The sequence below is a fragment of the Bombus terrestris genome, chromosome 7 (genome assembly GCF_910591885.1).
Source record: "Bombus terrestris chromosome 7, iyBomTerr1.2, whole genome shotgun sequence".
NCBI classification, from domain to species: Eukaryota; Metazoa; Arthropoda; class Insecta; order Hymenoptera; family Apidae; genus Bombus; species Bombus terrestris.
Window position 1 is genome coordinate 23128025 of NC_063275.1, and position 14086 is coordinate 23142110.

Below are 14086 nucleotides of genomic sequence, written 5' to 3' on the forward strand. Positions count from 1 at the left end.
GAATATTTGTATCAAATATATACATCGATATTATTTTAAAAGGTATTTATTTCTTGGGAATCACGATTAATGAAAAAACAAACTTTTCTTTTTTTTTTTGCCAATTACCATATGGGTTGTTAAACGTTATGCGAACTATAGCTAAAACGTATAAATATATTTATTTGTCTATTTAGATGTTTTCAACGTCTAGGTGGAAAAATACGACGAAACGCGGAATATTTTGATAGCCTTCGTTCACAGGCGTTCTATCTCTAAAATTTCAAAGAGACACTTCGATGAAACGCGTAATTATGCAATCGATTAGAATACTATTAATACATTACAACAACAGTGATTCCTCAAATGAGAAGTTAAATGTGGAAATTACGCGAACCAATGAGAGCTTATGCCAACGTATTTATTTCGAGATTCGGCTTCGGCTTTTGCGGTTTGTGGGGAAAGTACAGGCCTCAAGTTGCTCGTTAATCATTCTACCTGATGATATACGTACGGACATTTAATCGAATCAAGGTGCTTCCTACCAAAACATTGATCACCATCGATGAAATAGTATTAGATAAAATGCGATAGAAAGCGATAGAGAAAAATAGCAAACTCTATATCAATACTAAAATTCATGTAAACTTTTATTTCTTTTTCACGTACATATTATTATATAGACTTCCTTTATAAACTAACGCTTCTAAGTTTTTTTTTTATTTTAATTTCTTTCATCTTTTGGTAAAAGATTTATTTCATTAATTTAACAGATTATTAAACGCAGATTGTGTGTCGATTTTTGTCAAGTTTCTACAAATTGAATTATTACTAATAGAAACAGAATTTTTAAATATTCCTGGAAAGAGAATATAATTGACTAGTAGTAAAATTCAAGAGCAATTCTATTGCTAAGACAAATACTTTTGACTTGTCACCGTACAATATTAGATACATATACACGCAATATCGAGCGTTAAAAGTTTGGCAAATATAGTTGAAAAATATTTGTCTTGTACATATCTATTTCGCGTAATATTATATCCGTTTTAGATGATTCAGAAAACTATTAGACGTATTTCATAGCTAATTAAATTCTTTTACCATTGTACGTGTTATTTTATATTATACACAATGTGCAATGTGAAAAAAATTAAAGTGTACAGTTTAGAAATATTTATTTCGTATAGTTACTTTTCCATCGCGTTACATTTATTTTACACGAATTATAGGTTTATCGCGTTCCAAAGCTCATTGTGTTATTTTACTAATGTGCTTTTTAAGAGGATTATTGAAAGAAGATTGTTTCGTAATAAGATTAATCGAAAGTCTCGCAGCCACCAGCGGCAGCCAAGCTCGCATAAAGGTAGCGTGCTTCGTCCTACTCGTCATTTACTTCCTTATAAATTGTTTCATATCGTGATTTACATTAATGTTACGCATGTTCGCGAATTAAGGAAATTACCCGTGCACGTGACTGTCATGTACGATCCAGCGTAATGACGTATAATTAAGAAACGTATCCGTGTAACGTGGCTGTACCAACAATAACGTTGCAATTAAAAGAGTGGACAATTTCGTTCAGCTCGTAACGCAAGATTGAGAGGAAAGACGAGTCAGACCAGTTGAACGTATTCGAGTCGTTGGACGTAATTGAACGTATCGCGTGTAGCAATGTAGGAGAAGAACGGCAAGAGTGACAGATTTTCAAGAAAACGATATAATCGTACAAGTTGAAAAGAATTTATGTATCCGATGTGTTCGGAAGAATAAGTGAAACGCTGTAAAAATTGATAGAAAATTAAACTAGAAATTTTGCCAAGATTTTCTGAAACGTTGAATCTAGAAAGCCGTTAAAAGGTTTGGAAAAATGAAACCAAATATTCCATGGAGTCCCCTGTGAAAGGTAAACCGAACATTTTGTAAAATTCCACCAAGTTGTACTCAACGTTCTAATTCGTAAATTCGTATTAGGCAATTTTAGAAAGCAGCGATTCTTAGGAAGGATAGAAAATTAAACCGAAAGACGTTCGAAGCTCTAAAAGATTGCAAAAGAATCGTAAACGCGTTTCTCTCCTCGCAAAAGTCTTTCGCAAGAAGAGGAAGATTTCACGAATAGCGACGATCGAGTCGAAAAGGCTACAACAACGACCCAAGTATCAAGGCCAAGGGTTCATATACTCGGATCGACGAACAATTTTTCATCAAAGTCAGGGAATTAAATGACGCGCTATAACATATCCCTTGTTATCTCAACGATGATATCCTTTCAGGCAACCACGATATCTCTATTTTATCTCTACGTAGTTTAAATATCCTCTAGTCAACTGCGGTACGAAGTGCCAGATTAAGAATACTTAAGTCTGTAACGCGGTATGCAACAAGGACCTTGAATTCTCTACTTTAATTGTCCATTGCAATTATCTTGGACTTAGTTGGATCCAATAACTTGGAACTCTAAGATATTACAAATCTGTTGAAAATTATGGATCTTAATTGCCGAAATAAAAGTAAAGGAACACCAAGGTTACGCTTAGAATTCATATTAAAATAGTTTTAGATTTATTTAATAAACGATGTCCAGGATCTTCGTCGATATATATTTGCACGCGTCTCAGCGTTCTCTTTGTCACGCCATCTTCCACCCCACGCTGCCAACGGAACAGTTAGATTCGTCTGCTTTTCATACACGTACTTTCACACACTCATATTCACATACGCGTGTCACTACTACGCGGCCAATCTAGTCTAGCACACAAAATTATAAATATCTCGATAAAATCAATTCGAGTGTCGAGTAATATTAATTGTCGATTTTTATTTCGTTCAATTTGGATAGAACAAGCAGATTCAACGACGAAGAACGTGTCAAATTTACGAGGTTTTCCTCTCGCAGAGTAATTATACCGAGGAATGTGACGGAAAACGACGATTATCCTGCAAACTGTTTCCTTCCTCTGGCGTATCTCTTCGTCAAATACGCAACAACAAGGATAACGTACGTGAGAGCGAATCTCTCGATTGGTTATCTTAGGAGGAACAAAAGCATCTATTGTTCGCCGAACCTTCTAATTATGAGAATTCTAATGTAACATTACAGGGAGGAACTAAGAAACACGTACGTTCGTCGTAAAAATCAGGTCGGTAACAAAAACGTGAGAGGTTAGTTTTCCAAATGTCTATAAAACTAGAGAAGAGGAAGCTTATTGAGATATGTGTAATTTTGTGTGCTACACTGGATTAGCCGCGTGGTAGTGACACACGTATATCAGTATGAGTGTGTGGGGGTATGTGCGTGCACGGCGTCTGGTAAAACAGAAAAATACAACTGTTCCGTTGGTAATGTGGTAAAGGAGATGATGAGATAAAGAGAGTTACTGAGACGCGTGCAAATGTGTATCGACGAATATCTTGTAAATCACATATTAAATAGATCTGAAACTATTTTCATATCAATTCTAAATGTAATCTAAGGGTTCCTATACATTTATTTCGGCGATTAAGACCCACAATTCTCAACAAAGATTACCATTACCAGCCTTGTTTACGTTCAAGTAAAGAGATATTAAAGCGACTGATCGATCGAAGGGAAGGAAATATTTGAAACACTGAGATAAAAGTAGATAATTTTAAAATGTTATTCTTGTGAAACAATTTAATTTATATGTATTTTGTTTTATTTATATTTATACGTATATTTGTAACTTATTGAAATGTTTCTAATTTATTAAATTTATTACGCAAATTCCTTACCTTGTTTTCCATAATCTAGGTAACGCAGTATCGATAGAATAATCTCATTAATGGAAAATAATCGCAATTGATTTACAACAGAAGGTAATTACCAATCAAATAAATCCAGACTTTTAACGTTCGCTTTTTCATTTCATCACGTACTTAGAACATTAAACGGGAATAAAAATGAAACATTTATAGGTAACAGAAAATGGCAATAACTAGCAATGTGTAAGTGAAAACCGCAAAAGTGGAACCTATCTTGCGGCCATGTAACGTATCCGCGTAAACACACGCACGCACAGAGTCACACACACGCGTAAGGCATAAAAGAAAACGTATTCTTCCTTTTGGACATTGAAACTGAACCTGAGTTATCGCGAGCATTTTTGCTTAGCCGCTGGTGTACTCGAAAGTGGCCGTAAATAATCGTCAGAAGGACGTAATAAATACCGAGAGTTTCAGGGTAAGTAAACTTACGAGGTCGGGTGGTGAACGGAAATTCCATGCTCGTCGCTTCCGCCTTCCATTTCAGCGCCCTTCTCCATCGCTAAAATGGGATCCTTCGATTGGAAAGCTCCGTACGTGCTGCCATTCCTAACGAACAAACGTTAAATACAAATAGTAAGTACATGGCGTAGTATCAAACAATAAGATTATTGAACTTTGCATACTTTTTAACACTAGAACTACAGATAGTTAACACGAAGTTATTTTTACCAAAAATCAGTCAAAATGACTGGTCTTTAAAAAATACGCAATAATAGAATATTTGTATATTTATTGATTTATTAATTTCTTACAGAAGCAATTCCATGTTATGGATTGGTATTGTTAATCCATCTGGGACCATAATCCCTAAACGAGGATCGACACATTATAAAATTGTGGGAACAGTCGTTTCGACTGGTGCGGTATTTTCAGGGGTTAGCATCTAGCGATCGATCTGGAATTTTCCTGATAACTGATATCATCATATCGAATAGCACGCAGTAAAAATTTTGAAAACGCGTGCGAAATTGTAGAAAACAAGGAAACTGGTTAATTGGGGTTCGATAAACAGATTGCAGAATGCTTTTACACTTTGAGAAGAACCAGTCATTTCGATTGGTATTGGTATAAGTAGCCTTGATACAAAATTGTTTTCACTTTGAATACATAAAAAAACAAAATAAAATTCATCATATTATTCTTTTAGTTATCGTTGCGAAACTCGTTACATCCTTGCGGAAGAAGATACAACACGAAGTAGGAATTTGACAGTAAAATTGTAAAAACCAGTCAATTCGACTGGTGTGGTAGTTCTAATGTTAATAATACCAACGAATATTAAGACAAGCATTAAAAGTTAGCGAGAAAGTTTTCAGCTTTGCATATTTGAAAACGGTAATTTAGAAGCTCGATATCGGCGCGATTATTATTAATCGCAATAATAGATTGTAGTAATTATTCCCGTGAATTTCCTCAATTCTGTAAACAATTCTATCAAAGAATTTACAACTCCTAACAGAGTCGACGATACGAGTAGTATAGAAATATGAACAAGAGGAAAGTATACTCTCCTACAAGATTCAGAGGTATTTTCAGTTTTAGAAAACTAAATGAACTTTAATCGTGGAGAAATGTACTTTGATTGGTCGACGTCGATAATTTCTTTTCAGGTATATTAAGACATTAATGATCGATGATCTTAAAGTTTGAACTTCTGCAGCCACTGGCACACGTGGTTACGTTTTAAAATATCGGTATCGCTGATACCTTTTGCACGAAGCGTTTAAATCAAAAATAAAGAGAGGATTTCTACTTCAGCGTTTTAAGTTTTAAGAAAGGGAAAACGGTGTTGAATATACGCTTTGTCAGTTGCAATTATGTTCACGGTCGTGTTGCAAGTAATACCGCGAATAAAATAATAAACAACACGATGCTCACGTATTAAATATTCCATGCAACACTAATCGTGTGATATTAAATGACGTATCTGATAGCTGTGTCATGCATTTCCCATGCCAAAGTGCTCTATGACGTGTCAGACACGTCATTTCACCGTAACCAGTTGATTACTGTACTCTCCGTATGAACAATCCAATAGAATCAAATATTATTTATACCTTTAAATATCTTTCAATTTAATCGTAGGAAATGGTAACGCTGCTACGATATACCACCGATATTAATAACAAATAATAATATTTTTCTTGGTGTTAGAAATTAAACATCGATGTGTTATAAGAACACCGAATGATACTAACGATAAGGCACGTATCTGAATGTGGAATGTTGTAGATCAAGATCGAGAAATGCTGTTACGGATCGTGAAACTAAAAGCATAGAATTCTTTGCTACGGTTAATAGTTTTCCGCACGATATCACGCAATCATCGTAGAACGAATCTTCCATTCACGAGAATTCGAGAGGCTGCACGCAGATTACGTAAAAATCCGTGGCAATAAAACCTCTAATTACCGTGCGTTCTTTTTCTGTTAAAGAAACCCGAGTTGCAACAAGTGCAGCTAGAATGCAGTGCCACCGAGTCCAGCTCTGTATAAAGTTACGTCTAACTTTTCCCATGAACGTCAAACCAGTTGCTCGTAAGATTTACGATTACCATAACACCAGCGTCTATCGTAGACTCGTCGACGCTAGAATGCACCAAACGCGCTCTACTTTCACTCGAATTGTAAACGAGGTTGAATAACAGCCAATTTGGAAATTATATCGGCGACAATGTTAACGATCAACGCCGACGATAATTCCACGACGCTAGATTTGTAAATAAAATATCAATGAACGTGCGAATAATTTTCGGAATTTTAGGGAACTTGAGAGATCGAAATGAGCGAATACTCGACAGAAATTGTAATTCGCGAAATTTCAAGTATGAGATCAGAGACGCGGCGAATTTCGTACGAGCAGGAACAAACGATTTGAAGAAAATTCGATTTCACGGCGAGGACACGAGGCGTTCTACGTAATTAATTTCTTAGAAAACGCAACACAGCCAGTGGAAAAATCGTAATAAATCGAGTGACTGGGAAAGTACGCCGTATGCGCGATCTGACATTAACGTTTCAAGGTAATACAGCTCTAGACCACTTGTTAGAAACACACGTTTTTACCAGTGCGAACAAATATTTTGAACTTTCCTACTTGGACAACAAGCACTGATACGACGAACAACGTCGAATTTATCGTTCGTTATTTATAATTCCTGTTTGAGCAACGTGGCCGATTTTCCTTTCAAAACCTACACAAGCAACGGTATTCGACGAAACGACCACTATAATTAAACTAACTTCACCATTTTAAACGCAGACACCGTACGTAAGAATATTCTTGCGCGACTAACGGCGATGCGAAGCTTCAGCGAGACTAGGATTGATTTAAACGAACTATTATCGTATCTTGAGCAAATTAAAACGAGAAAAATGTGTTAGACGAAGGGTTTTTTTTCAAACACGAAGATCTTGCTGCGTTAAATAACCGAGAAATTGATGGCAACGAAGAATAACGAGCCTCTATCCTCCATATCCTCGAATAAACGAATGATTAACGACGAACCACGAGGAAATCACGTTGCTACCATGAAGATAGAACAGACTTTGATATAACGTTTGTTTACAATGGTCAGAAGTGTTTTGGAAAATTGCGAATCTAAAATATAAAGTTTCAACGAATCGCGAACAATCCTGTACGATAGATATTATACCTAACTTTTGTTCGTACTGTTTAATTTTTTGATAGAATCTTCCGAATCATCGAGCCGCTGATCAACTTTTATAGACAAGGATACAAATTATAGGCGAGATTTAGACGGATTAAAACGAAGGATCCGACGTTTGTTAAATCGTCGATCAAAGAATTTCTACCGTGTGAGAATATAAATCGAAAGGTACGTCGAATACCGCACAAGTTTCACTAGTTCGATACCAGATCGAAGAAATATCGTTAGGTGCCAACGAACTACGTCACTTTTGGCTCCGGTCTTGCCATTGAAACAGGAACACGTATGTAAGACCTGCTGGTTTCGCAATTTGACCGTTTAGCGGTAACCAGTCCATTCCACTGACTATTTTGGGTAACGATGAACTGGATAAGACGCGATAGATGCACAAATTCTCGTAGATCGCGATTACGGTGTTCCTGTTCCACTGGGGCATTCCAAGTGCCTTACGAGGCTAAAGGAAGAAGATATGAAAATTAATGGTACGGAAAATTTGTCGTAAGACGTCGATAATGTTAGTGGAAATTTTTAATCGTAGGAGATACGAGTAATCGAGAATGGTAAACACGAAGGGAAATATGTCAAACTGGTAGAAAGGTTGATAGGAAGAAAAGATAGAGACATTAAGAATGGAAGAGATGAAAGTTTGCAAAAATATTTTTAACGCCAAAAAATCGAGGACATCTGCGATGGAAGTTTTCAAACATGTTTAATTAATTGCGTGATAAAATCGCCTACTCGTTTTATAATGTCGTGACATAAATTAAGGATCATATTCAAAGACCACATTTATAATCAAAGCTGAATTTTAATTCTGCTTTTAACGATAAATCACGATACGAGGTATCGAATAGAAAATGTAAAAATAAAATTACAAACGTATTTTTTTAGCAAATATCGTTTCTTTCCATTAAGTTTGTCAGCGTTAAATTTTGTAAAGTAAATTTTGTAAATTAAATTTGTAAATATATTCTCTGTTCTCGTTAAACACTGTCTGTTCTCGTTTAAAAACCACACGGCAGCCTGTCGATTTATTTTAATTTGAAATTCACTTCGTTTCAAATTATTTTCATTTTTAATTCAGAGATTATATAAATGTTAATAGTTTGTCATTTCGAAATTTAGAAAGCAACAGGGGCTGTGACCATCGAAATTGAAAATTTATACAAAACAGATTCAGTGGACAGAAATACTCGATCGCTTCTGTGTAGTATTTAAAAACAATAATCATCGATAAAAAAGGTATGATGAAACAATGACAACACACGGACGGGAAGCAATAAATTCTTAATCAGCAGCGTGAATATTACAATGCATCTCATAAATCATCGAATCGACTCGCTGTCAGTCCAAGTAGAGAAATTGCAGACGCATGACATGACAAACGAGCAGATGCGAAAAATTTGATACGTGCAACACGATTTAAAATGCAAACATTGTAGATGCTTTGAAACTTAAATATAGTGAATATTTTATGACAAAGCATGATAGGTATTTATTTACCTGTGAGGTTCCTTCAACGTCATCTCGTCACCACGCAACGAACTCCTCCTCGCGTTGGGATTTTTATGCATCTCCATCTGCAATCATGAAACAAACATTTTGAAAATTTATCAAATTTTACGATCAGTTGGTAAGCTTAGATCGCAGCTGTGATCTTCACAAAATAACGCATTGTTCGTTATCAAATTATATCCACTTGAACGATGACTATTATTATTAATAATTCGTCAATTACTTTAATCAGTTAACGAAGCGTAAATTGATTTTTCATGAAATGGTATTTTCTCATTTTTAAGAAATTGAAACTTCGATGAAACGATAATAATACTGTATCTTTATATTCTTACTATTTATCATTTTTATCATATTTTTTTTTTTTTTTAATTATGAAAACATTGCTTGGCAAAGAGCAAAGTATCATAATTTTCAAACCAACATAGCCTACACGTTTGTTACCAGTTAACTGTGAAACGTGTCAACGAAAGATGCGTTTAAAAGTTGAAAAACACGATTAACCCGAATTCTCAAAACCATAAGTTATATACCATCAACGATTCGCAACCCACTAACTTTAAGTTAGCACAAACATCAATGTAAATGAATAAGGCATACACGAGAATCGATGCCAAGATCGCGTAGCGTATAAATCTCTTTACTCATTTGCATACGTTGAGGAAAATAAAAGTTTAAAAAATGTACCCGTGAGGACGAGAACGTTACGTAAAAATATGAAGAACGTATGTTACGTGTATCCCTGATTTTATATATCCTTACGTATCGTCCGACCAATCTGAAAGAAATTATATTTAACTCGAACAAGGAAAAAAGAACGTGTACCGTTAAAACAATTTCTCGTACAACGTCTGTAAACGCTGGGTCCAGATGCGACAAACGGCTTTCGATAGGAAAGAAATCTTCGCAAACACGCCGTAGCAAAGTAAAGTGTATAAAAGATCAAAAGACAAGTTTTTAAATTTAAGGAATTTAAAGTTAAATTCCTGATACAATACGCATCGAATTTTTAATCGAACAAACATTTACGAGATAGTAAAAAAAAAAAAAGATTCGCACAATTTGTAAAAAGAAAAATAGGAAGAAGGTTTTTGCAACGTTTTGCTCGATCAAATATCTTTAAATGCGTTTTATCGTTCGCTATAACTGGTCTTCTTGCCTATCTATGATAAAAAGAACGAAATATCTTTTATCAACATGCGTTACTTACTTCTCTAGGATGAAAAAAGAAATAAAATATCTTTTATCGGCAATTTATATAATTTCTTTGAAAATCGCTGATCTCGGCCAATAATTTTTTCAGGGGAAAGTTCAATTTTTTATTCGACTGCAATTCCATATGCGCGAGATAACAGAACGATATGCCGTTAAAATTGCGACGTAACCGGCGCTTTTCTTTGACGAGCTGCCGATCGAGCTGAGGTCGCGCGAAGTTCAATGGAAGATGCCAATCGGACGATACATTTCTCACGGAAACGTGACTGAACATCTGCCTACGAGCTTCCTTCCATTTTCTCTGGTACTATTCCGCTTCGTTAACAAGCCACTTCTGCGAACGATCGACGCGCAATTGTTGGATAACGTAACAGGGATTTCTACCCTTTAAGTCGATTGCAACTTGGGCAAATATCGGCGAATACAGCGTTCGATTGTCCTTGAGAATAATAATTAGTCCTGATAATTAGTCGCTGTCAATTACGAAGAAGAAAAAAGAAATTCAGAAAGAACAAACGATATTATAAATTGTGTTATAAACAGTAAGGAGAGACGATTCTTTCACGTTAAATTTAAAAAATAAACAATAAAGATATACGAATGTTGTTACGATATTAATTTAATTCTGGGAGATCGATCTTTATAACGCAACAGGGATTTCTTCCCTTAAAGTCTGTTAGAACTTGGGCAAATATCGATTATCCTCGAGAATAATAATTACTCCTGATAATTAGTCGCTGTCAATTACGAAGAAGAAAAAAGAAATTCAGAAAGAACAAACGGTATTATAAATTGTGTTATAAACAGTAAGGAGAGTCGATTCTTTCACGTTAAATTTTACAAAATAAACAATAAAGATATACGAAGGTTGTTACGATATCAATTTAACTCTGGGAGATCGATCTTTATAACGCAAAAGGGATTTCTTCCCTTAAAATCTGTTAGAACTTGGGCAAATATCGATTATCCTCGAGAATAATAATTACTCCTGATAATTAGTCGCTGTCAATTACGAAAAAGAAAAAATAAATTCACAAAGAACAAACGATATTATAAATTATGCCATAAACAGTAAGGAGAGACGATTCTTTCACGTTAAATTTTAAAAAATAAACAATAAAGATATACGAAGGTTGTTACGATATTAATTTAACTCTGGGAGATCGATCTTTATAACGCAACAGGGATTTCTTCCCTTAAAATCTGTTAGAACTTGGGCAAGTATCGATTATCCTCGAGAATAATCCTGATAATTAGTCGCTGTCAATTACGAAGAAGAAAAAAGAAATTCAGAAAGAACAAACGATATTATAAATTGTGTTATAAACAGTAAGGAGAGACGTATAGGAGATTCTATCGAACGGTGTATTGTTCTTTCACGTTAAATTAAAATAAAATAAACAATAAAGATATACGAAGGTTGTTACGATATTAATTGAACTCTGGGAGATCGATTTTTCAAAGTTAGTAATTTTACTGGAATCAAAACACGATGATACCGAGAGCAGTGCAAGAATCGTAAATTGATTTAACCTTTGCTGAGACATCAGCGAAATCTATCGAGGCATAAGATTCTACTATAAATGGAACTATGTACGTACGTACTTTGAAAATAACCGTCGCAGAGTCACGGTTGATCTATTCTCGAGATTCCTATTGCAATGTACTGTTCACATACCTGTAGTTAATGTATCTCGTTTATCTTACTTCTTATTATTACGTAAGACGCTGCTGAGTACGGACGATAATATGTCCTGGCGTATAGGAAACATAGAAGAAGCTGCTGTAAATGTTATATTTGCAAAAAACGATAATAATGGCAAGGCCAGTCGTTCGTAAGATTTTCAATGTATTTAGCGGAGCCGCGAATCGAAGATAATCTCTTAGTCGCGTGACTTGGTGGATAATTGAAGAAAAGAAAGAAAGAAAAGTAAGCAAAATTTCCAAAACTCTCTGTTAAGTCTTTAGTTTAGCAAAAAGATATCTCCGCATTCCTTGCAACATCCGCAAACGTGGAAAGGATGTGCTCAACGACGATGTACGACTCAAGTCATATTTGTTGTAAGAAAATGTCGAGATAAACTTGTTTTCTTCTATCAAAATTGTAGATTATTATATTAATGCATATAACAGTAAATAGAATATTAAATATACTCTGAGTACTGATTTCATGTTTCGATCGCTTTATCCACATTCGTGCCATTTGATTCCCTATTAAGCTAGAAAAATTTACCAAATGTCCAGCTGGACAAATTGTAAAGTATAAATTAAATAATAAAAAAAAAAATTCGATTCCGTAGTTCCAAAATCGGGAAGCTTTACGTTCGATGAAAGGACCGGTTCTTCGCATATTCGTCATTGGATTTCCAGTCATGACGAATAAATCTCGGTACTCGGGTATTGGGTATTCCAGCAATAGCAAGGACTTTACTATGATCAATTTATATTTTTTGAAACTTGAGCGTATTATAATCTACGCTATTATTGTTCACCAAAGGGATGAAGATTGTTACCTTATTTTCTAAAAAAAGAATTTTATAAAACAAAGAATTTCTTTTTAGAATTAAAATATAGCATAGAATTAAAATACTTCTTGTTCTGTTGTTCAAATCCATGCACTTTCAATTTTCATCTACCCATAGAAACAAATCGATCGAACAATTCCACGTAATTTTAATTTGCCTGAAATATTTATTTAATTTACCTTTAATTAATTTATTTAAACCAGCGCGAATTTAGATTTGCAAATCCTAGCCAAGCAAAGCAATCCTTGACTTCAAACGTATATATAAAATTCTTCAAATTGGAAAGAAACTGACAAACTATAAAAAAAAAAAAAACAGAAAAAAATTTAGATCCAATAAAATAGTTCATATCTGTCCATAGAGTCGTGTAATATTCCATCGCGAGGATCTTGCCACGGAACGAACGTTCGGCGTGGCGAAATGTGCCAATCGCAGGACTAACAATAAGTCGAGCGTGTGTCATTTATTGACTTCTTAAGTAATAACCGTGCGTGCTCGCGTGCGGATTGAGCTTCGTGGCCGAGGGGAGAAACGTTGAACCGCGAGAAATCAACGACTCGCGTGTACTTACTTATTCGCGCGCGCTAACAATAACAAAGTAATTTATCTGCCGATTTCTCGCGACGGTACACGTGAATCTTGAATCACGAGCTGGATGCAACTTGTAATTCGACTGTCATATCGATAAAAGGAAAAGAACACGGTCGACCTTTTTACAGCGACGAATAAAAGCTGTCGGAAAAATGAAAAAATATAAAACTGTCGGAGCTTACAAAGTAACGCAACTGACGCAACTGAGCAAGGTACCTTGGTAGTAAATAACAAATTACTGCTCGAATAATTATCGAGAAAGATTATCGGCGACAAAAAGACCGATTAATCGGCTATCGGTCGGTAAAGTGCTAAAAGGGAACATGGAAATTACGATAAATTATGGCATACACGCGTACACTGCTTGTTTATAATGTCTCTTTGATATAGAAGAGATAAGGAGGAGTTAAATAAGATTAGGTTTGATAGAACTGAGTACAAAGGAACACAGTGCAAAAATTGTGATGAAAACATCGTATGCGTTGTTCGTAAATATTTTTATAAGGAAGGCTGTTACGTCGCGTGAAAAGGTCCGCGCAACGTCCTTCATTGTCTGACCGTCAAGGCCCAGACACGGTTAGAGAAACCTTCGATAAACCTAAGGCCCCACAATTAACCGAGTCTTATTTGCTTGCAGGAACATTTAATCCTGCAAGTATTTTCGGTTTATATCTGTCACATAAAATAGTCCTTAGGTCTATTGTACATTCTTAGAAATTACGGAGAAAAGTTATCTAATGGGATAGGTAGTTATCTAATGGGAAAAACCAAATCGTTGTCTAACGGAAAAGCTGATTTTTCCCAT

The 14086-nt window shown here is 35.1% G+C and overlaps 1 protein-coding gene and 1 long non-coding RNA gene across 5 annotated transcripts in view; one reads left to right on the forward strand and one right to left on the reverse strand.

Moving 5' to 3' along the window:
* Positions 1-14086, reverse strand: part of LOC100648599 (proton-coupled amino acid transporter 1) — a 51553-nt gene that overhangs the window by 11794 nt on the left and 25673 nt on the right. For both annotated transcript variants that reach the window (XM_020863884.2, XM_048407623.1), the window contains exons 2-3: positions 8939-9015; positions 4195-4311 (exon numbers count right to left, since the gene is read on the reverse strand). In XM_020863884.2, coding sequence (XP_020719543.1) covers positions 4195-4311; positions 8939-9015 — 194 coding nt within the window. The remainder of the gene's footprint in view (positions 1-4194; positions 4312-8938; positions 9016-14086) is intronic.
* Positions 1099-8917, forward strand: LOC110119435. Of its 3 annotated transcripts, none has more exons than XR_007224775.1 (7): positions 1099-1885; positions 1954-3598; positions 3752-3816; positions 3916-4338; positions 4520-4830; positions 4913-5291; positions 5376-8917. It is a non-coding gene; the product is annotated as an uncharacterized LOC110119435 (long non-coding RNA). The 3 variants fall into 3 exon arrangements; XR_007224776.1 differs by having other exon boundaries at positions 4520-4824; XR_002307922.2 differs by lacking the exon at positions 4520-4830.